Source organism: Anthonomus grandis, chromosome 9 (assembly GCF_022605725.1).
Source record: "Anthonomus grandis grandis chromosome 9, icAntGran1.3, whole genome shotgun sequence".
In the NCBI taxonomy this organism is placed as follows: domain Eukaryota; kingdom Metazoa; phylum Arthropoda; class Insecta; order Coleoptera; family Curculionidae; genus Anthonomus; species Anthonomus grandis.
In genome coordinates this window covers 29155610-29182912 of record NC_065554.1, presented here as the reverse complement: position 1 = coordinate 29182912, position 27303 = coordinate 29155610, and the positions used below count along the sequence as shown (strand labels likewise).

The following is a 27303-nucleotide window of genomic DNA, read 5'->3' as shown; positions in this document are numbered from 1 at the left end:
TTTCCATAAGGACTCGTGTGTTAAAGAGAAAGACAAAAAATATATTTTTAACAGGATTAAAAACGTTTTCTTTACAGTGCTAGTATATTTCGTTTTATTCTTGTCCCGAATATGCTAACATCGTCAGCGAAACATGTGTCGAGAGTAAAAATAAAGAGTTTTTGTTTGTTGGGAGGTAATCAAGACTTCGTAGTGGACTGTAATAATTTTTATTATGTAATAAATGTTATGTAATAAATTTTCTTCAACTAAAATGGCCCGATAACACAGGAGCGAAATCTCAACGTCCGCCATACTCTTTGCCGAAGAAAAGGCTCACTTTGCGACGTTGTCGCGCTTAACAAAAATAACTTGGACGCTCTAAATCTTCGGTTTCCTACGAAGCGGTACCGCAAAAGAGCGGCCGTAATTTGACGGCACGCTTCGCAGCGAAAAAGCGTGTATGTACTTGCAAATCGAAGTGTGTTCCTCCAGAGCGTTCGGCACAAAAAAAACGGCACCGTAGTTTCGGAAGCGGCCGCTCTGTACGTTGGGATAGTGCAAGCACGATTTTTGACGGTAGTCTATATAAACGTTTTCGGGTGAACTGCGGTCTTGTGTAGTCAGTGTAGTGATTGTTCGTTTATATAATATTTAATAATTAGAAATGGCTGAAGAAAATAGTTGGTCTAGCGAACAAGATGAAATTTTAATTGATTTTGTTCGAACTTATGAACTTCAGACATTACAATAATCTTACGTTACACTACCATTGTTATTAGTTACATTTACTCACCTTAAAAAATACATAGCTTTTCTTCTGCTGATATCGGCTTTTTAATTCGATTGTTTGCTCTCACAGTAATATCATCGTGAATTTTATCCAATACGTAGCGAAACAATTCCGGAGATAATCGAAAATATTCTTTAAATTTTGTGTCATTTGATATAAGATGACGGCATATCAGAATTTCGTAGGCACCCTCCATCTCCCGTTTTTTATAAATATCAGATTCTTGCCTTCTGCCCTCTTCTTCTGACGATTCTTCATCCTCAAGAACTATTAGAATAGCCAAACTTAGGTCGTCCATCTTGCAAATATCACACGCAATCTTTGATTTGAACTGTCAACTGGCTCTTGCCACCGTATTACTTTACAATAATATTCACCATCCAAAGCGGCCGTACTACTCGTTGACAAAAACGGCCGCTCTTTTGCGGTACCGCTTCGTAGGAAACCGAAGCTTAACATTGTTAGTGGTTAAACTATTTCGTAATTTTATAACGAACACTATTGGTCAATAGAAAACCCAAGGCAGAATCAAGAAGTAAGACCTCAGGGACAACAATCATTTAATGTATGGGTCGGTATGTAGCACAATAAAATTATCGGCCCGTTTTTTTTCTTGAAAGAAATCTAACTTCCGAAAGATATGCAGAATTAATAAGGACCAATATAATGGATTCCTTAATGGACGAACCGTCAACTATGGCAACCATTTGATGGTGCACCACCCCACAATGAACGATGCGTTACCAATGTATTAAATGAATTGTTCCCTAACAAATGGATTGGAAGCCAAGGACCTGTACGTCGGCCCGCTAGAAGCTCCGATCTAAACCCTTTGGATTACTTTCTTTGGTGATTTCTTTAAAACCGTCTTTATCAAAATACGCCACAAAATCTTAAAGCCTTACGTCAAGACCTAACAAGGGAGATCAGGGCTATTCCCGCAAAAATTATTCAGCATGCGATCCATAAAATTCATAGACCGACACGAAAATGCATTCAAGCAGGCGGATTACTATAATTATATTTGAATATTTACTTTATTTGTGTTATTTTTGAACCTCTGTTTATGTTAGTGTTTAATCTTTTTTTTATTAACGCGTTATTATAAAAAAAGGCGTTTGTTTCTACCCCCTTTCAATTTTTTCTCATTAATATAAAAAATTTTAACAAGTGTTGGTTTAGGAACATAAGGGGCTCTTAAAATCCGTAATAAAAAATCCAGGGCCGTATTTAAAAAAACAAACTTGATGAAGACAGCTGAAATACGAAACGTCGGTTTGAAAATCTGACGACACCGTTTTGTAATATAGAAAATGTAGCAATGAGATTGAGTAATTTATTTTGTTACGTCTATTCAAATAGAGTCGTAAAAAAATAAAAATGAAATCGCGAATATTCGGTTTTTTCCAAATATCTTCGAAATTATTCGGATTTTTTTTTAAATTTCAAAAGGGTGTTTTAATGAGCATCAAATTGCGCAACTTTGGCTCGAATTTGGGACACCCTGTACATGAGGCATCACAACAGTAGTAGAGACCTAAGTTACCTTTTTTCTAAGGAATGCTATATTTTTTATGCATTTTCCTATTCTACGTAAAATTTTAATACAACTTATGTAACATATGCTTACTCCATTACCTTAAAAGATCGGATATTTTAGTAAAGTACCTCATCAATAAAATTTTGATTAATTACTTTTTAAACGTTTTTACCCTTTGAGGTAATTTCACTACGTTTTTGCTTATTTATGACAGTGAATCAACATAATTGCAAATATTGGACAGAAAAAAAATTGCAAATATTGGATGAAAATCCGCACTGGATGCGTGAAACACATATCATGAAAATGTAAAGGTTTGGGCAGATATAGGATAATAGGTCAATTTTTAATTGAAAATAATTTAAATTCCACCCGATATCTGAATTTAAGAAATAAGAAGACATGCCAATGCTAATTTTCATCAAATATGGTTTCAACAAGACGGTGTTCCTCCTCAATTTGGAGTGAATCTAGGAAGAGCCTTAGATACGACTTTTCCAAATCGTCAGATTGGCAAAAGAAGTGAAATTGAACTGCCAGCAAGAAGCCCTGATCTTAACACCCCTAGACTACTTTCTCTGGGGCCATTTAAAAAATAAAGTTATATTATTACAAGACAGAATGAATAGTGAATTGGTAGAGAGTGAATTTATAATGGGTAGCGAATACTTTTTGCTACGATTCGGCACATTGTCACACCGTTCAAGTTTGCACGTTCACATTGAATTTTCCTTCTTTATGGATTAGTATTTGCATGTTTTATTGATAATACATTTTACATAATAATTTTTTAAAACATTGTATCTATTAATCTGTTGCGTAGAATCGGAAAATGCAATAAAAAAAAACCTTTAAAGAACTTTGCTCTCTACTACTATTGTAATACCTCCTTTATATGCAGTCATCTTTCTAAGGTAGATCTGAAAGAGATCTGTAATTTTTATTTGGGACACTTTTTGATCAAAAAGCGTGTTTATGAATTATTAAGAGGGTCCGGGACTGTTTAACACACGGTATATTGTGTAAAAGGAACAATCTTTGCCTATTGCCGCTTATAGGATTTTAATTAAAATAAATAAAAATTAAAATTTACTTCTTGCAAAAATCTTCAGACCCATTGTGGTTTTTTGATATTTCATCCAGTGTAATCAATCATATTTCAGTTGCAACTTTATTTCCGGATATTACCAAAGAAAATATTCAAATAGAATAAGGAGATACAGTAATCATTTTAGCAAATGTTCAGACTGAACAAACCTTGAACTTCTAGAGACTCTTCCTCACATCTACGTAGTAGTCAGTTCAGTTTCTCAAACGTAGCTCTAATTCTCCACATTCAATCTTTCTTGGTCAAAAAAAAAATCGAGTTTTGTCAGCTCTGGGGAGCGGGGTGGTTATTGGCTATCCATTGATCGTGAAACATATTTTGCAGCCGATCATTGACTAAATGGCTTATATTAAGAAGGCACTCTATATTCAAATATTCTAGGTTAGGTAATTATAAAATTGTGCACCTACGAATTATTAAACGACGTGTTTTATAACTAGAAGAATTCAAAATTGTCTTTACGTACAATTTAAATTTTGTCTTCATAAAATTTGAAGGCCACGACGCTGTCATTTCTTATAGCACAGTATACATTAAATTGGATTCTTGAAAAAAATTTTGGTAAATTTTAATATTGTGGTTTAACTAAATAAGATTTTATACACTTTTAGGTCTGCTATCAACTGACTACAGGTGGAAAATTCACTGAGGCAATAGAAAAATTGCAAATCTTGCTACTATCCATTACCCTGTTAGTGGTCGATACGAAACAAGAAATAGCAGAAGCGCAACAGATGTTAAGGATATGCAGCGAATACATTTGCGGCTTACAGATGGAAACTTTAAGAAAAACTCTACCTAAAAGTCAGTATATCTGCTTAATAAAATACAGCTAATAATTTGTTTTAGGTTAAAATAAGAATTATAGTATCAGTTAATGTCTTTAATGTGGTACTTACTGGGCATTATCAGACCTATAATAGAAAACTTAATTTTTCTCCCCAAATTATAAAACTTATACAAAACAAAATTCATAATATAAACATTTAATGATTAGCAGAAAACTAACAGTTATTAAAATATAAACAGAGCGAACAAGGGTTCTTGTTTGTCGTGCTGAATAGAGCCCGAATACTTAAGGAAAGTATTGCTTTTTTTGAGCATCGATGATTTTGAACCATTTAACCATAGACCCAACTAGCCTCTTCATTGAAAACATTTGACAAAACAATTTTAACAATTGAATATTTTAAACAAAGTAAATTTAAATAATAAGTCAAAAATCCATTTATTGCCTTAGATACTAGAAATATAGCATAGACATGTTACAATTAATATACAAAGCAGTACATATGGTAAATGAATAAAATAAAATAATACTCATTAAAAAGTTCTAACACTGACAAAAACTACACAAGTCAACCCATATTTGGTAAGCAGTATCCACTCTAACCTTTTAAAAAGGTTTCAAACTCTCCAAACGTATAAAAAACATGGCTGAAGAGCAGTGTTTTAAAATTCACTAGCGATTTTGTCAATTTTACTTCTGTAGGTAACAAATTAAAAAGAAGACTTCTAGAATACAAAGGGGACTTTTTATAGAATCGATAATTATGATTAGTAAGAAATAAGTTGTTTTTACCACGAGTACTTTGTCGTCTTAGTTTTACTGATGTCGATCACCCAATGTAATCAATTTATTTTTATTAACACGCTTTTTTTTATATATTAGCTCGGGTTGTATCTATGTATGTATGTATGTATGTAACGGAATCTTTGAGCTTAATTTTCACTGCCTCCTAAAAGTTTGATTAACTTGAAACTTTGCACATGTATCAAGGACCGATGACGTTGCAATAATTTGATAACAGTTTCCCAATAATCCTCATTGCCAGGATTAATAATTTTTTTTTATTTACACTGACACACAAGTTTGGTTAACGTCCAAAAATAATACGTGATCCATGACATTTACTCATTTAAATGTCTATAGTTGCATAGAGAGCCAGCAGAATTTGGCTTAAATGTACGTTAAATTCATTGTATTTTCTATTTATCAAATTAGTATACTTTGTCAGTTAATATTCATTTTATCGATTTTAATACTAAGAGTATGAAGAGTTTGAACATGCCGCTGCCCCTGAAAGTATCCAGGTAATATGAGATGCTTTCAACAAGATAATAAATAACAGTTTAAAAAAACTGAAAAAAAAACACGCTTTTATTGATAATCGAACTAAAAAGTAGAAAAGAATAATTTTTAATTACAAACGCGATATATTAAATATAGCAAATACTCTATTGGCAACTATTTATGAGAGAAGAGTTATGAAAATGAAGTAAAATGTACCCAACGCTTTTTACTTTGCTTTGAATTATTCTGTTTAAATTTTATTATGATTTTTATTTGAGGTAATTAATTATGATTGATTGTCCGACCTTCTACTACTGTAATAAAAACTCTTTGACTTGAAAATTATTTTCTACTTTTTAGTTCGATTAGCAACAAAAGCCTATTTTAATTTTTTTAAACAAAAACCTTTAAAATATAAATACCCGTCACTGTTAAAATTGATTGTTTGACAAGACTGTCTGAATGGAATAATAAATAAAATCCTAATTATTCGTTTTTGAATCACAAACACTCTCTCTATATTCATGGCTCTATCCCATAATAATATGCAGTAACCCAATATACTGTAAACAGAGTTACATATAGTACACATTCATCAATTCTTTGATATCAAGTACATTTTTGAGTTGATTTATAAGATAAACATTTTTTTTTAATTTTTTACATACAATATTAATATGTATATTGAGGAAGCTAGATGATTCTGAACCTGCCTTCAATATTAAAAATAAATTTATTTGACTTTTTTATTTATTATATATGTATATACCCGATGGATCCCAAAACACCACTTTTATAAGGTTTATCTAGAATGCATAAGCCAAATATGTTCATTTTCATTAATGTATTATGTTTCAAACTCTTTATGACTAAACAACATCCTTAGACAATTATCGTGTTTCAACGCTACTTGGTTCACTAAAAACTCTCTCATTTATATATCCAGGATATCAAGGTTCCAGATATTGCCCGCTTAATTTCGCTCGACATGAAAAATGTATTACTCAACATTCCTCCAGGAAAATCAGGTTTTCTATTATAGGTCTGATGATACACCGGAAAAAGTTTTTCTTTCTTGCATACGTCGAGAGCTTTCCATAATGTCATTCAGAAGCTCTAACTATAGGCGTTCAAATTTAAACAAGGTTCATTAACATTCAAACTATGTATCTTCCTTACAGATTGAAATGAACAGTTCTTGATCTAGTGACAATTCTAGGAATTCAGTGCTTTAAGATATCTCAAAGATGCTCTACAGATAATATGCTTATATTTCATCAGATACTCATGAGATCACTCCAGACGGTATGTCTGAAAGCGCATGGAAGCATTTATGCTCAAAGCTGTACAACTTAATAATTATTAATAGGAAAAATACATGTGCATTTATATCGTCTCAATTCTTTCCTGATAAAATGTTCACATTTTAATTTATAAAAAGTTAATGGCAAAGGGGCAGCCGTAGTTGAGTTAAGTATCTTTTACGGTCGTCCTAAAATCTGTATCAGATATGTTAAATATAGCACAAATTCGAAGAGAGATGACTGAAAATATAGCGCAGGATTTTCATTTAATTAAGTTAAAATTCATTTATTTAATCAGTATTTTTAAGTTCTTTTTTTATAATGAACTTGCAATTATTGTTGAGTGCATAAAAGATCATCTACAGTTAAAATAGCACTCTTAACCGTTTTCAACATTATTAACATATTTATTTTATTTAATCTAAATTATAAAATGTGTTTTACTCAAAAAGTTTTTGAACAAATGTTTAAAATGTGGTCCATTCACTATTTAACATTATCCTAAATATACTTGAAAATCGTTTCGAACATTTTTAATGATTTATGTAGAAATTAATATATCAAAAGAGGATAGGAAAAAAGAAATTAATACCCAAAATTCAAATACATAAGTTAATGTTATCGATGACTCTTTTAAAAGTGACTTTTATTGTTTATTTCTAAAAACCATATCGACTTATACGAATACAATACTTATTAACAACACAACGTCCCCAAGTCAGTTTGATAATGCAGTAAGCATACCTGTATTAAAGAAGTTTGATATTCTGTTAAAAAAGTTCTAATGCATAAAAAACAAGCCCTAACCCTACTATATAACTAAATTTGGATTAAATATTATTACTGTTAGAAAAAGACTTGATATGTCGCTGACCCTTAATATGTCGCCATAAGTTCCGAGTACATTAAAGATATTATACTGATACTTTTTTATTCTTATTTTAACCTGGATTAAAAAACCAGTATATTAAAGAACCACGAATGACTTTTACGAATAATTAATTCGTTTATCTAATTTTAGGTTCTACGGACGAACAAAAACGCCAATGCGAACTGGCCGCCTACTTCACCCACTGCAAACTGCAACCCATCCATCAGATCTTAACGTTACGAACGGCCCTCAATATGTATTTTAAATTGAAGAATTACAAGACGGCCGCCTCGTTTGCCAAACGTTTGTTGGATTTAGGTCCGAGGCCTGAGGTCGCACAACAGGCCCGGAAAATTTTACAAGTGAGTGCAGTAACGTATATTAATTTTTTTTTCACTTGAAATTGCCGAGGTTTCGCAGAATTTATTCGCTTCTTCAGGACAGTGACATAATAGGGATCTTTTTTAGTGTGGACATTATGCCTAAATCCTAGGAATCTCAGTACTCGTTGGGGATACAGCTCAAGTTAAATTTGGAAAATGTTGCGTTTCTGAAAGCTTATATGCAAGACATTGAAAAAACTTATCAATCAATGTATTTACATTCTAAAAATATTAACTAATACGATATTTAAAAAAAATAATAACAAATTTCTTCCAGGCAGTAGAAATTTGTTCTCTATAAAAATGTCTGCCATTGCAATGTAACTGTTTTTATATCAGCCTGGAAAATTACAAATATTTCTCTAAAGATCTGATATTTAAGGTCTATTGCCTAATTTTCCCTAAAATTGGTAGAAATAAATCTGGATAGTAATGGCGTGATAAATCTCTTTGGATTTCATTACAGACGTCAAACTTTAAACTTATTTATTTATTTATAATCCTATCAATACAAACGTACTTACATAATTATTTTAATCAAATAAAATTCACTGTCGTTTTTTGACGGTTTTTGGTTTTTTGTTATCATTTCTGTAGGTTCATATATTTGTTTGGAAGCAAAACCGAATAAATCCCATTTAAACGTTAAGTAAAATTCGGCATTTGGAACAAAACCGAATATATTCAAATAAACAAGTTGTGCATATTCTATTGCACTTTTTATTATCTATTCTAGTAGTTGTTGTTTCGACGTTGAGTTGTGATTCCACGCGTTTTTAACTCCTGTAAGACCAGTCAAATAAAAATGTTCTTTTAGTGTTTTAAGTTCAAAAATACGTTGAAATATATTCGGAAGTGAGTTTGGTAAAAACACTAGGCCTTGACTGGCAAATGTATAATGTTAAAGAACTGGAAAAGGTATATAAAAAAATAAAGGGAATTTCAGAATTCAAAAAAATTCACTTAAAAAAAAATTGAGAATGAACATAACAAAACCACTGTTAAAATGAATATGTCTCAGTTTTATCGGTTTACATCATTGGATGACACAGTTTGGGAATCACTTCTTAAGAAGGGAAAATCAGAAGACAACATACAGCTTAGCACGGTACCACTAGGTAATTCCATACCAGAAAAAAAGTTTAAATCATTTGATGGAGCATTTTGGGAATGGTTGGCGAAACAGGGAAAATTTTTTGTGAGACAAAAACCTTTTACAATACCGGGGCCAATGTGGATACCTCGATAAATTTTTAAACCTAAAAAGAAAATGAGCTATGCGATTGCCTGCATGAAGAAAATGCAATACATATTTAATTATCCTTTTATTACTTTTGTCAAATTAATTAACTTGATCCAGTTTGTTTAAAGAGAAACAAATATATATTTTTGCTTACTATGTCTTATTTCTGTGCAAAAGCGGATATATACAAACTTTTATTGAGGTTTTGTATAAAACAAAAAACTAAAAAAAGATAAAAACAACGAGACGACCTACTTTTTTTAAAAATACCTAATTTGATCCAACATTTCGACTACCGTTATCAAGGTAATTAAAGTAAAACTAAATTAAATTAAAAATATAAACAAAATATACTTATTTTGCAAATCTTCAGCTATATAATACCATCAAAACTCCTTCCTAATTCGAAAATACTTTAAATACTTTTTTTATATGATTTCACGGTTTATTAATAGTTTGACAAACTATTTTGAAAGATAACAAAAAATTCAAAGGTTACTTCTTTAAAATTAAAGCGGTGTGACATTTCTGTAATTGCAATTTAACTGTTTTTTTATCAGACATTATTTATATAAAGATCTGATATTTAAGGTCTTTCATTTACTGCCTTATTTTCCCTAAAATTCGTAAAAATAAATCGGGATAGAAATGGCGGGATAAATCTCATTGCCATACTTTGGATTTCATTACAGACGTCAAACGTTAAACTTATTCATTCATTTATTTATAATCCTATCAACCACTATTGATATATACATAAATGTAATTACATTTAATAGAAAAAACAGCATACATCTAGGAAAACAAAATCCCTCACTACAATTTAGTTATTAAAATAGGGCTCTGATTCTAATTGATATTTCAAGTGAAAACAGGTCGAAGTAAATATGGAGACTTAAATAGTAATGAAATAAACTCACAGGTCTCAAGTTTATTAAATTAGTCAGAGGATTACACGTGTTTCGCCTATACTAGACATCATCAGATCCACTGTAAAAAGAAACAGAAACAATAAGCTTTATAAAAACTTACCAGCTAAACTTAATTTACACTAAAATTACAAGCTAGTTCCTACCTTGTGTATTCACTAATAACTCTACTTTTACGATGTCTGGGTTTGGTGCTCCTATAATTGTTATAATGGTTTATTTTTAAATCTCGATGGTATGTTATTATATGCTGTTACATCTCGTATTAATATCTGTAATTTCTTCTGAGGAAAAATTTACAATTTCATCCATTTTTAATTGATTTTTTGTTACCAAGCTATTTTTTCAGTACAAGAATCATATCAATGATCAAATTTTGAGTCATGGCTTGACTAGTGGATAGTGCATACGGGTTTAATAGTTACACATTTATTATTAATATGTGAATATTGTAATTCTTGTATAATCTTGTAGCTAAACTAGCAGGCAAAACAACAGAAAGCTCTTCAAGTGTAAAGTTTCTTGGGCTCAACGTTGATCAGAAAATAACGTGGCAGAGTCATATTGATAAAGTTTGTGAGAAAATAAGTTTTCTATGTTTCTTAATTAGGCAATTAAGAAACATAGGCCATTTAAAATTTTCAAACCAGTATTTTTGGCATTTACTTTATTTTTTTTTAAACAGCACGTTAATATGAACAACCACTTTTGAAATGCAGTTTTTTAGAAATACAGTCAGTAACCATTTCAAATATTAGTAAACACTAAAATTCTTTTGAAAAACTGCGGCAAATTAAATTAAATAAAAAAAGCAATTGAAGAACCCGTCACAACAAGCCTTCCATACGATTTCTATTAATTAAATGCGTTTATTTATATGATTTAATTTTTTTCTTCTTATGGGCTTATTTATTAACCGATTTAAAAAATAATGATATCAAATTATTGGGAAAAAAATAAGTTATTTCAATAGTGGTTGTTCCTAATAACGTGCTATTTAAAATAATAAAGTAAAATGTCAAAATTACCGACTCGGATATTTTAAATATGCGGGTAAAAGATATAAGTCATAAAATGCAATAAAAACTATTTTTCTGTGATTTGAATTTAAAAAATTGATTTTTTCTTTAAGTATAGAACAAAAAGTAGCGAATGTAGTGTCATTGTTCTCAGAATATTATTTTCTATCGAAATACGCGTCTCATTTAAAATAAGAAAGTTGCTGTCACTTCCGGTTAAACAGGAACTGACGGAAAACAACTAAAGATGTTCTTATAAAAATTCCATCAATATATCAAATTTCATTAGTTTATCTTAAAAAGTAAAAAAGTTATTAAGTGTTCTCTTTTTCCTGTGCCACCCGGTATAAACACCAATTAATAATATTTGTTAAATCAAATTTTGATAAACACTGCACCAGTCATCAATATTCAACAAGGGAGGCACAGAATTTAGTTTTTCCATACTGCAGATTAACTGTAAGCCAGGTCTCACCTTCATGTATAGGAGGGATAAAGTGTGTGAACTGAATGAAATGCATATTGAAAGAAAAATACACCTCCAACAAATAATTAATTGGATCTAAAGAATTCCTGATTGGATATGCATTTTATTCGGTTCAGGAATTTTTGGATTTTTCAGCAACATAGTGGAGCTTAAAACCTATTTTCTTTATTCTTTGCTATGTCTAGTCATATAAATTGCTGTAAGTTTTTTCCTGTAATTTGTTGTAGTTTCGTTAAAGAATAAATTTGTTTTTTTGTTATTCAGAATAGTTAAAATGTTCTCATAATTAAACATAACGGCAACTGTCATTGATAACTTTTTTATAAACTTTGATATAGATTTAAGTACAAAAATTTACAATGCTGGATTATCAGATCATGAATGTATTGAACTGACCCTTTTTGTTATTGGAGATTGTGAGAATGGCGATGGAAAGGCGAGGGTATTCAGATCTTTTACACCAGAAAATGTGGAATATTTCTCCTGCTTACCAAAAAACCCTGGAATGACATTTTTCGCCATACCAGCACAAATGACATGTTTACATCATTTTTTGATATCTTTATCCATTTCTTTAATTTAGCTTTTCTAAAAAAAAGGTATTGCAGATTGATGAGAAGGTATTGCAGCTTTCTGAACAAATAAAAGATCTTCATTGGTTAAAAAAAAAATGCATATAATGCTGAAATAAACAAAAAATATATTGAAAAAAGAAAGGAGTATAAAGCACAAATCCTAAATAATAAGAAAGTTTTGTATGACTCTCAAATCACAAATTCTGAAAATAAAAGCAAATGTGTATGGAATATTTTAAAAAAAGAAAGTGGCAAAGCTAATAAATCATCCTCCTTGGATATAAACATAAGTGGCCAACAAATCATTGACGCTAATGAGCTATGTGGACACTTTTGTGATCTTCCTACACCAGAAAAAATTCACAACCCTGTACAAACCCCGTTCACTAAAAACAAACAAAATTTTGTCATAGAACCAGTAGATGTCTATAAAGTTTACAATATAATTAATAAGACTTGTTCCAAGAAATCAGCAGGAATTGATGAGATACCATGCAACATTTTAAAGTCGCTCCCGCAATTTGTCTACCAATTTGTATATTATTTATTTCCATCTATACTAAAAAAAACTAGGGTTATGTCTATATATAAAAAAAGGATATAGAAATAATATGAGTAATTATAGACCAGTAGCTGTTCCATCGGTATTTTCCAAGATCTTTGAAAGAGCATTCAATGATAGACTTCTTAAATATCTAAATAAACTCTCATTTTTAGTACAACGCAACATGGTTTCCTAAATAATAGATCGACTGAAACTGGACCGTTTAGTCATATAAATGCACTCCAAGGCCTCAGGGCCTTGGGAATATATTTTGACTTAAGCAACGGCTTCAGTATGATAGATCATGACCGTCTTATCAAGGTTCTGTTTTCTGCGGGAATAAAGGGCAAAGAAATTAATTGGATTTAGTCATTTCTGAGCTACAGGCCTCAGTCAGTTGAGATTAAGTGACAAGAACTGTATTGTTAATTATACATTCCAATCGCGTTTTATAGACGTAGATACCGGTGCTCCACAGGGCTCACTTTTGTCCCCACTTTTCTTTATTGTGTTTTGCAACAGCTTAAATGATGACATTGGCGGACGATATACAGTACTAGCCATCATCACGCGTAATATCCCACAAAAATTGTCAAATAGCCTTAGATCTTGCAAACGTGGTGTGAGCAAAATCAGTTAGTCCTTAATTCAAACAAAACAAAATTCATTCATTTTCAAATCAAAAGGCAGACTTTGAAAATAATTGATAATAATGTGCCCCTAAACATCGATGGGATTATTGTATATGAATCGGACGAAACTAAGTTTTTGGGTCTAACTTTACACAAAAATTTAGATTGGTAAAGTCATGTTGATGAAATATGTAAAAAGATAACGTCGGCAAACTTCGCTATTTACAACTTAAAAAAACATTGTCAGTAGGGAATCAATAATTCAGTTTTATTATGCATATTATGTACATTCACGTATAGCCTATGGCATAATGTTTTGGGGATCTCATGCAGAGTCGATAAAAAGAACATTTGTTATTCAGAAAAGAATTGTACAGACAATGTGTGGATCGGCTTTTCGAGAGCATTGTGCTCCTTTGTTTGAAAAATTAGGAATTATGACAATATATTCTCTTTACTTGTACAGGGTATGCTGTTTTGCCTCCAAACACAAGCATCTCTTTCAAAAAAATTGTGATGTAAATATTAACAGTAATAAGACAAGAAATAGATTCGATTTTGCAGTGCCTAGACATAAGACAACCATGTATGAAATGAGTCCCTATTATATGTGTATCAAAATATACAAGGCTGGGACGTTTTTTGTTCAGCACCCTTTTTATTCAGTGGGTGAATACATAACACATTCAGATAAGCTTAATCTGTTTGGATTTAACTGTCCATATTGCTAGCAGATTTTTTTTTGTAATATATACCTAGTTTGATAACTCTGTGTTTGCTGGTGAAGTTAGTGTTAAGTGGTGTGACTTTTACTTTTTATTTTACTAACTATTTTAATTTAAACTTTTTAACTTAATCTTAATTCTAGTACTATCCTTAAATCGATGACCTTATATTACTTATGTAATCAAAAGAGCAATAAATGAATTTGAATTTTGTGAACAACAAAATACCTAAACGCAATTACAATCCGCAAAAAACGAGTTTAACGTGCTTTTATGCCGTATCATTTAATTTGCTAATGATTACACTCTTATAAAAAATAGTATAATGATTTTCATACTTTTGTTACTATTTTTTCCAGGCTTGCGATGCCACACCAACCGACGAACTGCAACTCCAATACGACGAGCACAACCCGTTTAATCTTTGCGGCCACTCGTACACTCCGATCTACAGAGGAAAACCGGAAGAAAAGTGCCCACTATGCGGCACCAGCTATTTGCCCAAATACAAAGGGAACCTGTGCAACGTGTGTCACGTGGCCGAAATCGGGAAAGATTGTATCGGGTTGCGGATAAGTATGCATCAATTTAGATAGATAGATTGTTTGTTTACGAATTATTTTCTGTTTATACATTAATTGCTAAGTATATTATTATATTAATATAGGAAGTATTAAAGGAGGTTTGAATGTGGACGTAATATACTTGTTAAGGTTTGAGGTTTCGAATACGAAACAAGCAGTAAACTAGTTAGATTAAACAAATGCTGTGTATGAAAATTCTAAAATGAGACCTTTCTAGCGAGTAACTGAGCTGTGTAATATACAACCTCACTTCAAACCATTTTTTTTATTTAAAAAAGTCCTTTATACTTTTGAACATAGTCCCCAGTTAAGACGTTTGAGTTTGACGCACAACAGTAGCCAAAATGTCCTCGCCAAAGAAACGCGTCTATTTTCGCGTATTTCCCACAGAAACGATCAATTTTAAGTACATGAAATTAGACCAGGAAAATAACGCGATTTACGTGCGACATTTGCAAGAAATCAACACCGACACCAGAGAAAAGAACTACTGGCAATTCCCGACTGATGGGCTGTTCTTCAATGCGAAACAGGAACAAGTTTATCAGAGGGTGATGGAGGGAGTTTTAGAAGAGTAAATATGATGAGGGTGTTAGGGCAGAAGGTGGGAGATAAACGATAGGTGGATAGGACACAGTCAAAAATCTTTTTTTGTAATTTACACATTAATTTTTGTACTTCAGCTACTTTTGTGTGAAAGTAAATGATCTATTCAAAGCACAAATCAAATTAAGACATTTCAACATTATTTTTCACACCTTTCAGTCCATTAAAGTCTTCTTATATGTCCCAGACTGTTAAGCTATTTTTCAATTATATTTGAAAGATTATAAGGGTTTTCCTGATATTTTTTATTTTTTGTGGGTGTATTTACACTCTAACTCTAAAACTTTCTATATATCCCAGCCATTTGGACTTATTCTTTGGTTTATTCCAGGCATTTGAAGCATTTTTGACTTTCTTCCAATTACTTAAGTAATATTTCATATGCTTCTGGAGTATTTGGAAATAATTTTTTATTCAGTTTCAGGCATATTTGAAGGTTAAAGATCTTTTTTCATCATCTTAAAAATTTTAAAGTAATTGATTATGTATTCCAGGAATTTGAACTTTGAGGCATTCACACTTAAGATGATACTTAGAGCTATTCCTCCAAAGTAGCCAAAATTATGGTCGTGTACGTAGAGTTTGTCTAGCTAAGGAAAGGTACACCATCTGTTTCAAAGCTGCCCCAAGTTTTGTCCCTTAATAACGCGCGATTAGCGACAGTAGCGCGCCTTTTTTTAATTTTAATTTTAGAGCACAGAGCACAAATATAAGAATTAACGCAACGGCACTGTTTATATGCAAATCAGGGCGATCGATACCGAACAACACGTGCTGTACCTTTCCTTAGCTAGACAAAGTGTATTTAACCCTTTCGGCCCCAATGGGACAAATAAATCCCAACATACATTTCATAACATCTGCTGGGCGCTATCTGTCCCGTTTTTAATGGAAATTGTCATTAGCGGGTATTTTAAGGTTATAACAATTTTTTGACAGGCAGCGACACGCTTTTTGGAGGTCATTCTGATTGTAAACGCCGAAAAGCGGGCACGTTGTTGGTTTTTGACACTGTTTTTTTACAAATTTGATAGTTTTTCTGTGGTTTTTGAAACAATCTGTTTAGGTAAGTTCAGCATATATAATAGCAAAGTATTTTGATGGTTTTTGCATTTTGGGTGTAACACGCCTTTTTTCCAAACACCCTATATGTTACAAATGTTAATTAGTCCGTTCAATTTAGAAAAATCTTATTCCATTCTGCTTCTTTAGTATTATTGCTATGACGCTTATAATCTACTTTATATAGTCCTGAGTTGTTAGTCGAAAAGATCAAAAAAAGTAACCAAAAAAAGCAGAGAACAGTGGATATTCTTCAAATTCCCATCATAAAATAAACCATTAATTACTAATAAGAAAACACGAAAATTAAAATATGCACGTCACTGCTAGACACGCCTCCCTTGCCTAAAGATTATCAATTAAGTCCCACCTACTCCCAGTCATTCGTTCTGCCGATTGGACGAATTACGCCAGTGACGTACCTCTTATCTACCACGTCGATTTTAGCGTTTTAAATGGTTAAAATGCGGTCGTTTTTGCCTTTGGTCAATCTGGGTGTGGCAAAACGTTTAGCACCAGTGGCTTTTATTTATCAGAAGAGGTATTATCGTTTGAGTCCATGTCAAAACACCTTTAATTTATTATTATTTTTATTTAATTTTTTTTACTTAGAAATAAATAATAATACAAAAAAAAAATAAATAAAGGGTTTTTTGACATTTAGTCAAACCCTGGGGTGTATAACTGAGACCAATTTTAAACTTTTTATTAAACAAGTGGAGGATTTTTATTTTACCTTAATGTACGACTCCACTACTAGTCTAGCGGTACTATACTCTTAAATAGTTAAAAAAAATTTAATACAGGATGTCCTACATTTGGTTTTAAGGATCACAACTTTCAACACTCTGTAGCTCAAAAGTTAACGAGTTTAGGACATAACTTAAAAATCAATCATCTAATAGGATAATACCCTTTAGGATCAGCATCTTATTCTGTATATAGTATTTAGAGTTATTTTCCTTTTTATTTCAGGCATTTGAACATTTTAAAATTTCTTTCAGATATTTACAAGCATTCCTTTTATAAAAGCCAATTAATTCTTCTAGGTATTTAAAACCATTTTCCAGGCATTTGAAGTCTTTTGACTTCTTTCTGGACACCTCTTATATTTTCACCCCATTTTAAAGTCATTTTGCTTAAGTCCTATATGCATTTAATGCTACAGAATAAATAAAATGTTAACATGTATCGAAATTCATGCCGTTTTAATAAAATAATTAATTTTTGACATCCAATTACCCAGCTATGAATAAGCCACTGTAACTCTTAACAATGGAATCTACCCCAATTATATCTTTACAGTATTAAAATAGTTTTGTCCAACCCTGTTTGGCACTTTTCCCTTTTCCCAAACACCCTATAGGTTACAAATGTTAATTAGTCCGTTTGTTATTAATTATTGCTATGACGCTTATAATCTACTTTATACAGTCCTGGGGATCATATAAAGAAACAATATAATTAACATTAATGTGAGTTGATAAGATCTATTGTCCAAAAGTGACAAAAATTCTCCAAATTCCCATCATAAAATAAACCATTAATTACTAATAAAAAATCATGAAATGCACGCCACTGCTAGACACGCCTCCCTCGCCTAAAGATTATCAATTAACTCCCACCTACTCCCACTAATTCCTTCTGCCGATTGGCCGAATTACGCCAGTGACGTACCGTTTATCTCCCATTTCGATTTTAGCGTTTTAAATGGTCAAAACGCGGTCGTTTTTGCCTTTGGCCAATCTGGGTGTGGCAAAACGTTTAGCACCAGTGGCCTTTATTTATCAGAAGAGGTATTATCGTGTTAACTCACTCATATACAGTTACTCAAATCATGTTATTTTAATAAGGAATTCGGAATTCTTCCAAGAACCGTCGCAGATCTGTTCGCTCTAAAGCGAAAAGAGCCCCCAAACATGAAAGTCACCATTCAAATGTCTTATGTGGAATTTTACAATACGCATGCGTTGGACCTGCTGGGGGACTCTCGTAATGTGCCCAAGGACATTGCGAAATGCCGGGATGTAAGGAGGGTGGCTTTAAAAGAGGAACTCGATGCCCTAAGGTGTATTTTTATGGGTAAAAAACGTGTCGACACGTGGCATTTTTTACCCTAATTATTACGGGGTTTCAGCCGAGGGTCGAAAGAACTTTAAAGAACACTGTAAATATTTGTCGAATATAGCGACCAGTGTGGCCACTTTTATTATTATCAGGAAAAACATGGATTTGACTGATCCAACAAAAACTTATTCCCGGGTAAGATATTGTTATTAGTTCCTATTACTCTTCATAGAGTGTATTGTCACTCAAGCGATATTTCCTAGTTACACATCGTCGATATGGCGGGTAACGACAGTTGCCAAAACATCAAACAACTCTGTAAAACCCCACACGAACTGGGCATCGCCAACACCACGAAATCCCAACTGGAACATTTCGCCTTATGCCTCAGAGAGAACATCCCCAAGAATATCCGGATCAGACAACGCACCAATGCCTTAATGTATTATTTAGCAGGGGATTTTTCTAATCAGAGTCTTTTAAGGTTTAATAAGTGTTTTTCCAGTAGATAAATTCCACTAAATAATGATTTCATTTAACAGATTTATTGGTCATATTAAAGTGGATTCGAGTGAATTGAATCATTTGATTATCACGCTGTCTATGCTGCGGTTCGGAAATATCGTGCAGGGTCTTAAAATGAAGAAGAAACCGATCCAGTTTGATGTTAATGAAGAGGTTGAGTTGGAGTATTTACGAGTAAGTATATCATAGAATTTTCAGTTAAAAATAATGGGAATAGTCTAATAGAGGGTCCTTTCTTTCATGTATGAACCATTGGTATACCTCAAAAATTTTTAGTATTGGTATAGTGTCTACTAAATTCGAGGTTTTCATATGCAAATTTCGATATGAAGATTTTTATTCATTCAGCAGACATAATTGGTTATCACCAGTTCGTCACCGAAAAAAATTGGTAACGTTGGTTGGTTAGAAAACAAGAGGCTATTGTTCGTTTATTAAGCACCAATATTTATATTAGCTTATATTATATTATATAATAATTATTTCAGTTTTTTGAAATATGTACAGGGAGATGAAAAGTAATTTTTTTTTGAAGAAATATGATTTTTTTTTTAAAAATCCTATCAACATGCTCATAACTCAAAAACCAAAAAAGCTAGGGAGCTGAAAATTTGCACAAATATTCTTCAATCAAAATGATTAGACACCTATTTCAGCGTTTTTTCAAAAAATGTACAGGGAGATGAAAAACAATTTTTTTTGAAGAAATGTGATTTTTTTTTAAAAAATCCTCTCAACATGCTCATAACTCAAAAACCAAGAAAGCTAGAGAGCTGAAAATTTGTACAAATATTCTTCGAATAAAATGATTAGATACCTATTTCAGCGTTTTTTCAAAAAATATACAGGGAGATGAAAAACAATTTTTTTTTGAAGAAATTTGATTTTTTTTCAAAAAGTCCTATCAACATGGTCATAACTCAACAACCAAGAAAGCTAGAGAGCTGAAAATTTGTACAAATATTCTTCGATTAAAATGATAAGACATCTATTTCAGCGTTTTTTCAAAAAATGTACAGGGAGATGAAAAACAATTTTTTTTTGAAAAAATTTGATTTTTTTTCAAAAAATCCTTTCAACATGCTCATAACTCAAAAACCAAGAAAGCTAGGGTGCTGAAAATTTGCACAAATATTCTTCAATCAAAATGATTAGGCACCTATTTCAGCGTTTTTTCAAAAAATATACAGGGAGATGAAAAACAATTTTTTTTTGAAGAAATGTGATTTTTTCTCAAAAAATCCTATCAACATGCTCATAACTCAAAAACCAAGAAAGCTAGAGAGCTGAAAATTTGCACAAATATTCTTCAATTAAAATAATTAGACACCTATTTCAGCGTTTTTTCAAAAAATCTACAGGGAGATGAAAAACATTTTTTTTTTGAAAAAATGATTTTTTTTTCAAAAAATCCTATCAACATGCTCATAACTCAAAAAGCAAGAAAGCTAGGGAGCTGAAAATTTGCACAAATATTCTTCAATTAAAATGATTAGACACCTATTTCAGCGTTTTTTCAAAAAAGATACAGGGAGATGAAAAACAATTTTTTTTTGAAGAAATTTGATTTTTTTTCAAAAAATCCTATTGACATGCTCATAACTCAAAAACCAAGAATGCTAGAGAGCTGAAAATTTGCACAAATATTCTTCGATTAAAATGATTAGACACTTATTTCAGCGTTTTTTCAAAAAATATACAGGGAGATGAAAAACAATTTTTTTTTGAAGAAATATGATTTTTTTTTAAAAAATCCTCTCTACATGCTCATAACTCAAAAACAAAGAAAGCTAGGGAGCTGAAAATTTGCAAAAATATTCTTCAATTAAAATGATTAGACACCTATTTCAGCGTTTTTTAAAAAAGTGTATAGGGAGATCAAAAATAATAATAATAGTAATTTTTTTATGTCAAAATAAGGAGTTAGTGGTCGTGAGTGAAGGATTTTCATTATTCTTTGAGTTCCTATATTAAAGAGAAATCTGGATTCTCTTAAATTTGAATAGAACGAATGACGTCATCAACTGCCTGGAATAAAAGATAAAATTCGTCCAGGCAGTAGAATTTAATGTTTCGTTTAAATGGGGACGTTGACGTCATCAAATGCCTTGAATGAAACTGTGAAACGCAGATTTTCAATTCCAAAATTCTATATTCTTTAATCTAGATTTACACCTAGACAACTAAATGTGTATATGTGCAAATGAGAAGAATTAAGTTTGCGCCTAAATTTACAGTGCTACTCAAAAAAAAATGTCCCTAGACTCTATAATTCACTAAGTTACTATATCAAACAGAAGTAGATATTAAAAAAAATACATTTAATTTTGGATGCAACATTATAAATATGGGTCGTCCATCTTAGATTCTGGTCTATTATATATAATACCAAGGTACTTAAGTTCGTTACAATTGGTCTATTTATTGTTTTTGGAGAGAAAGCAACATACTGTGTTTTTTGGATGTTAAGAGATAGTTTAAAACTAGCTTACCATTCTTTTACTTTCTTAAAGCCCAATTGTACACAATCCCTAAGTTCCCCCTATCCAAGGAACCTTCCTAGGAAATAGCTTCATATTTGTAATTCTGAGTTTCCATTTTGTCTTTCAAGTTCCCACTATATTTGCCTATCTCTTCTCTGTAGTAATCGTGCTTTGTTTTTTTAATTCATTTATTGCGGTAGGCTTTAAATTTTGTTTTAAGCACTTGGATAGGGTTTTTCACCAATTGTCTTTTTAGGTGGTTCCTTCGCTTTATAGAGGTAATTAACCCAGGAGATGATTTTGTAATCCAGGAGAGGAATTTTTTATTACCCTTGGAATGCTTAATTCTCTTTGATTGATCAAAACTGAATTTATTAATTATGATATAAAGGCTTCCATTGCTTGGTTGGGGCAACTGGTTTCATAGACCTGAGTCCATGTTTCACTTGACAGTTTTTTCTTTAGAGTTGGACAGAGAAAAATTAAAGCATCTTTTATTTAATTACATTCTGTAATAAAAACTATTAAAGATGTTGATTTTCCTCCTGTAAAAACCAATAATTTTCATGTAATTACTCTAGCCATCCTATAAGCATCCTTATCAAATTCTTCTGGTGCTTTTGGAAATATATAACTTAGTAACTATCACAGCAAAATTCCCAAATTGAAATTAAAACTAACTAAACTTTCATTTACACACTCAAGAACAAACTAAAGTCAATCGAACAAGAGAAATACCTAAACTCAGTTCTACTAAACCGAGACTTAGTAACCGGCCTAAATCCGGCTCGTGTTGATCACCTGAACCGCCTGGTAAACGAATTTCTCATCAACAAAACGCCAGATATCACCGTAATGAACGTGGCAGACACGAGAATCGTCCTGGATAAAGTTAAACGAATTTGCCAATCGTACCAGGACGACCTGGACAAGTTAAAAATCGAAAATCAAACTTTGCTTAATTTAACTCAACAACGTAGCGATACCAGTTTGAGGAGGGGGTCCAAAAGTAGCGCACAAAGTTTGGTAAGTTGAAATTAAATGGGAATTATGTGCGTTTATTAATTTAAATTGCAGGTTAGTAAGATCTCAAGAAAATCGTCGAAGACTAAATCGAAAGAGAGTCTTAGTGGCGGCAAAGAGAAACCTGTAAACGGCAGCATGGGGTCGGAAAAGAGGCTCAGGAGGTCCTTCCCAAGTGAAGATATTACCAGTAAAGTATTAGTTGTTTTTAGTTGTTTGTCATCTTTCTGCCTACGGTATATTGAGCTACATCTTTCTTTATTTAAAAGTTCAAAGTCGTCAATGATAAAATAATTCAACTTATGTTAACTTACTACCAGTTACCGAAAGGTCCACGCCCAGACGCAAAAAATCCGTAAAATCAAACTCTAGTACCCTAAAACAGTCGGCCGGTATTAAATTCAGGAAATCGAGCAACACCTCCATAGATAAAAGAGAATCCAGAGGCAGCTTAAAGAGCTCCGAAGTGGGACAACTTATTCCGGACATTATGCCGGAGAAGCAGGATCTTCTTAAGCAATTTACAAACAGTCAAGACTACAAAGAACTGATTGAGGAGTACAAGTTGAACGAGAAAGATGTGAAAAGCAGCTTCGCTACTTATACCAAGGAAATTAAGAAGCTTAATCTTTGTAAAGATGCTTTGGACAAGTGCAAAAATGATTTGATTATGGTGAGTTTAAAAAATTATCGATTAAACCATATTGACCTTACTTGCCTTAGGCACACACCTATAGGAAATTTAACAGGAGAGACGAATTAGACGAATATGGTGACCTCACATTATCGTACGCGGAAACCGAGTGTCGGGATCGCTTGGAAGATGCTAAATATTCCTTGACAGACCAACAAGAAAGAACCTTAATTGCCCAAGAAGAGTTTAAGGTTTATTTGGAAAACAGACATCGGATAATCAAGAAAGCCGAGGAGCAATTTGACCAGTACTGCGTCGACAATTATCGTGTTCCTAGCGGGGAAATTGACGAAATTCAACGAGATTTGGTATGTGAAGTTCATTGCAATTAAATGACGGGCTTATTACATAATTTTAGATTCCATTTACTGCTGTTATTAATCTGGAGAGCACGTGCGACGTTGAAGAAACCGAACAGGGGGAAACCTTGGACCGTGTGCCAGAACCATCAGTATCGACTCAACTGTTGAGAAATTTACAGAGATTAATGAAATCGGAACGGCGCATGCTAAAACGATTGAAGGAGAAGAAGAAAAACGAGTGGAAATCAGTGTTTTAGTATATGAATTGTTTGTGAGAAAATAAACGGTAAAACGATTACCAATGTGTTTTATTCCATTAGGAAATATATATATTGTATGAGTTTATAGTAATTGTTTGATTTAAATTGAATCTAAATGTATACAAAAGGTGCAAAATTGCTGCTTACATATAATTTTTAAATAACGTTTAACAACGTTTAACGATAACGTTTTACAAGAATTTCAGCATCGACTGGGATATTGCCAAGAGGTTCGTGGCAGCCATTTTCAACACTTAATAAATTAATTAAAATATTTTTATGTATTCTTGCTTGATATAAATAACTCTTCCAAAAATAGCCTTTTATTGTGTTCAATCGTCAACGGTCGAGTTTAGGTATAGGACATGGTGAATGAAATGTACTTAGAATTTGATGTAGAACCTAAATCTAAAATAAAAAATAGGTGTTTACATTTAAAAAAATTACGTTGATGACCGTAACTTATTTTTGGGCCACCCTGTATACATAAAATTATAGTAAGAAAACCCGCAGTTAAAAATAAAAATCGACATGTCCGAGCGTTTTTTTTTTGAACATACCCCTGAATTTTAAATGAATTTATTCCAACCTTTACGTTCGCACTGTATAGGAACTTTTTCGCTTAATTTCGTCCAAGGAACACGCCCCTGAACTTTGTCGCAATATTAAAAAAAACGCGAGTGAAATGTTAATTTTGTTACTCATCGATATAGAGAACCAAAACTAGGTTCTAGTCTTTAAAAAAAGGGCCAAAATAGACCACAGTACATGTGTGTTAAGCTCTTTAATAAGCACCATTAACAGGATAAGGCACCCTGTTAAAGAAAAAAAATTCTTGAGAAAAAAATATTTTTATACTCAAGAAATTCTTCAGAAGAAGTCTACCGTGCCCATTGCTCAGCAGTTGAAAGTATATAAGGACAATTTTCCCAATATACCTGTATTTCTATTTGGAGATTACAATTTACCCTTAGCCACTTGGAATTACTCAATTGAAGAGGGTCTGTTAGTTGAGTGCGCACTGACCTATCCAGCCAAAATAATTTGTGAATCATTTTCTTATCTGAATATGCGACAATCTAACATTATTCCAAACAATCATGGTGTATGTCCGGATCTGATTTTTAACAGTATTGACGAGTGCCATAAAATAACTGTTTAACAAGCTTTAGACAATCTTCTTCCGAACAACTTTCACCACTTAGCAACAATTTGCGATATTAGGGTTAGTGATAGGATTAAAAGGTTGGATTATAGTGCAACTTATTTTGATTTTAAAAATGCTGATTTTGTAAGTTTGAATGATTATTTTTCTTTAGTGGACTGGATTAGTATTTTTGATGATTCAGACATCGATAATTCAGTGAATAATTTTATGAAGTAGTTATATATGCAATCTCACTCTATATACCAAAAAAATATATAAACCTTCCAGGTTTCCTCGTTGGTTTTTCCCAGAATTAAGGAATCTTGTTCTATCAAAAAAGACTGCTCATGCTAAATTCAAAAGTACTAACTTAGCTAAAGATTATATTCTGTTTGCTAACCTACGTACTCAATGTAAAGTTTATACTGAGCAATGCTATAGATCTTACATTGCTACCTTAAATGAGTCAATTCAATCTGACACCACACAATTTTGGAATCATATTAACTCCCTTAATAAAAGTCATGGTATCCCAAATGCTATGCATTTAAATGGTATTTCAGCAGATTCGGGGAAGGATATGGCAAACTTATTTTTCTAGTGTTTATCACTCGGATGAGGTTGATCTTACTAACTTTAATTTTCCAGTAGCAAATTCTGTCGACATGCCTTTTATCCAGTTCACCCTGTCTGAGGTTTTTGAATCTATATTTGGTCTTAAGGACAAACTGAGTTATGGTCCTGATAATGTTCCTACCTATTTCCTAAAAAGATGTGTTTATAGTTTGTCTAGACCTTTGTGTACATTATTTAATTTGTCTTTAAAATTAAAAACTTTCAGGGCAGGGATGATATAAAAAATAATAGACCCATTGTTATTTTATCTGCTATCCCTAAACTTTTTAAGTTTATCCTGAACAAATATATTAATTGGCATTGTAGAGGTCTCTTGATCAACGAGCAACATGGGTTTAAGCAGGGTTAATCTACTTCTACAAACCTTGTATTACATCATGATTTCATTGTCAGGGCTTTCGAAAAGGGTCATCAGGTCGATTCCATCTATTCTGATTTCTCGAAGGCCTTTGACGCAGTCATCCACTCATTGCTCATTTTTAAATTAAGATGCTATGGTTTCCCTAAGTGGTTGCTTTCTTGGCTAAATAGTTACCTACATAAAAGGATACAATTTGTTAATGTAAGGGGTTTACTTTCAGTACCTATTTTGTATTTTGGTTACTTCAGGGGTGCCTCAGGGGTCACATTTGGGGCCTCTACTCTTTAATTTATTTATTAACGATATTTTTAGTATTATCAAATTTTGCAAATTCCTATTATTTGCAGACCTCAAGATATTTTTACATATTTTAAACTTGTCTGATTGCCTGATGATACAATCAGACATTGGTCTGTCTCTAATGGCTTACATCTTTACATCTTTTTTACTAAATCTAGAAAAGTTGTCCCATTTGACTACCACATAAATGATAAAATATACTTTCAAGAGTATCGCTAATTAAAGATTTGGGGGTGTTGTTTGACAAGTCCCTGCCTTTCATACCCCATATAGATAGTTTGTCTAGTAAAGCCCTTCGTACTCTTGGTTTTATAACTAGAAATACTCAAGACTTTTCACTAGCTGCCTTCAGAGTTTTATATGTTACACTTATTCGTAGTGTCATGTCTTATTCTTCCATAGTCTGGTCCCCTTATTATGCTCACCATATTTACAGTCTTGATAAGGTCCAAAATAAATTTCTCAGGACTTGTGCCTGGAGATTAAAGGTACGAGATGAGTCTTTATTGGAACTTAAGTCAAGGCTAAATATGACTTCTCTTGAGGACTATCGAACTAGGTGTGATATGATATTTCTTAACAAGTTGATTAATAATGCTATTGATTGCCCTGAATTGTTATCGCGGATAAACTTTAGATGCAATACCAGAGTCCTTAGAGAGACGTCCCTTTTTCTGGTTGAGTATCACCACACAAACTATGGTAAATTTTCTCCAATTAATTGACTCCACATGTTGGGAAATAGATTTAATCAGGCTTTTGATTAGTGGATTCAAAGCCTTCAAAACTTAAAAGGTGTGAGTGAGTTTACTCGTTGAGTACTATGTGTTAAGTATCAAATAAATTTGATTGCTTTTACTTTTCTTATTTTGATTAATTCAATGGTATGTTTTTAGTTGCTTTATATTTTTTTTTTAAGTTTTATCTTATTTGTGTATCTTGGGCTGCTACATATTTATATACATTTATAGTTAGGATATAATTTATTTTGTAATTTTGTTAGAATGGGGACATCCCGTAAATAAATAAATAAATTCCTAAATTTTC

General features: G+C 32.1%; 2 protein-coding genes across 2 annotated transcripts in view; both read left to right on the top strand.

The window, feature by feature from the left end:
* The window catches only part of LOC126740180 (coatomer subunit alpha), a 48552-nt gene extending 33668 nt beyond the window's left edge, over positions 1-14884 (top strand). The window contains exons 16-18 of the mRNA XM_050446111.1: positions 4032-4224; positions 7820-8031; positions 14566-14884. Coding sequence (XP_050302068.1) covers positions 4032-4224; positions 7820-8031; positions 14566-14802 — 642 coding nt within the window. The 3' untranslated portion in view covers positions 14803-14884. The remainder of the gene's footprint in view (positions 1-4031; positions 4225-7819; positions 8032-14565) is intronic.
* Positions 14885-15087: 203 nt separating this feature from the next.
* LOC126740181 (kinesin-like protein KIF9) lies at positions 15088-23850 on the top strand. The gene is made up of 11 exons (XM_050446113.1): positions 15088-15364; positions 18161-18254; positions 18312-18540; positions 18596-18720; positions 18789-19009; positions 19068-19224; positions 22239-22559; positions 22611-22746; positions 22877-23229; positions 23280-23558; positions 23609-23850. The coding sequence occupies exons 1-11, from the start codon at positions 15135-15137 to the stop codon at positions 23807-23809; spliced, it is 2346 nt and encodes a 781-aa protein (XP_050302070.1). The 5' UTR covers positions 15088-15134; the 3' UTR covers positions 23810-23850.
* Positions 23851-27303: the final 3453 nt, after the last annotated feature.

Excerpts from the sequence above, each read along its gene's own strand:
- LOC126740181 (XM_050446113.1), top strand. The coding sequence starts at position 15,135 with ATGTCCTCGCCAAAGAAACGCGTCTATTTTCGCGTATTTCCCACAGAA. Across the intron at positions 19,225-22,238 it reads TTGAGTTGGAGTATTTACGA|AACAAACTAAAGTCAATCGA; the intron begins GTAAGTATATCA and ends TACACACTCAAG. Across the intron at positions 23,559-23,608 it reads ACGAAATTCAACGAGATTTG|ATTCCATTTACTGCTGTTAT; the intron begins GTATGTGAAGTT and ends ACATAATTTTAG.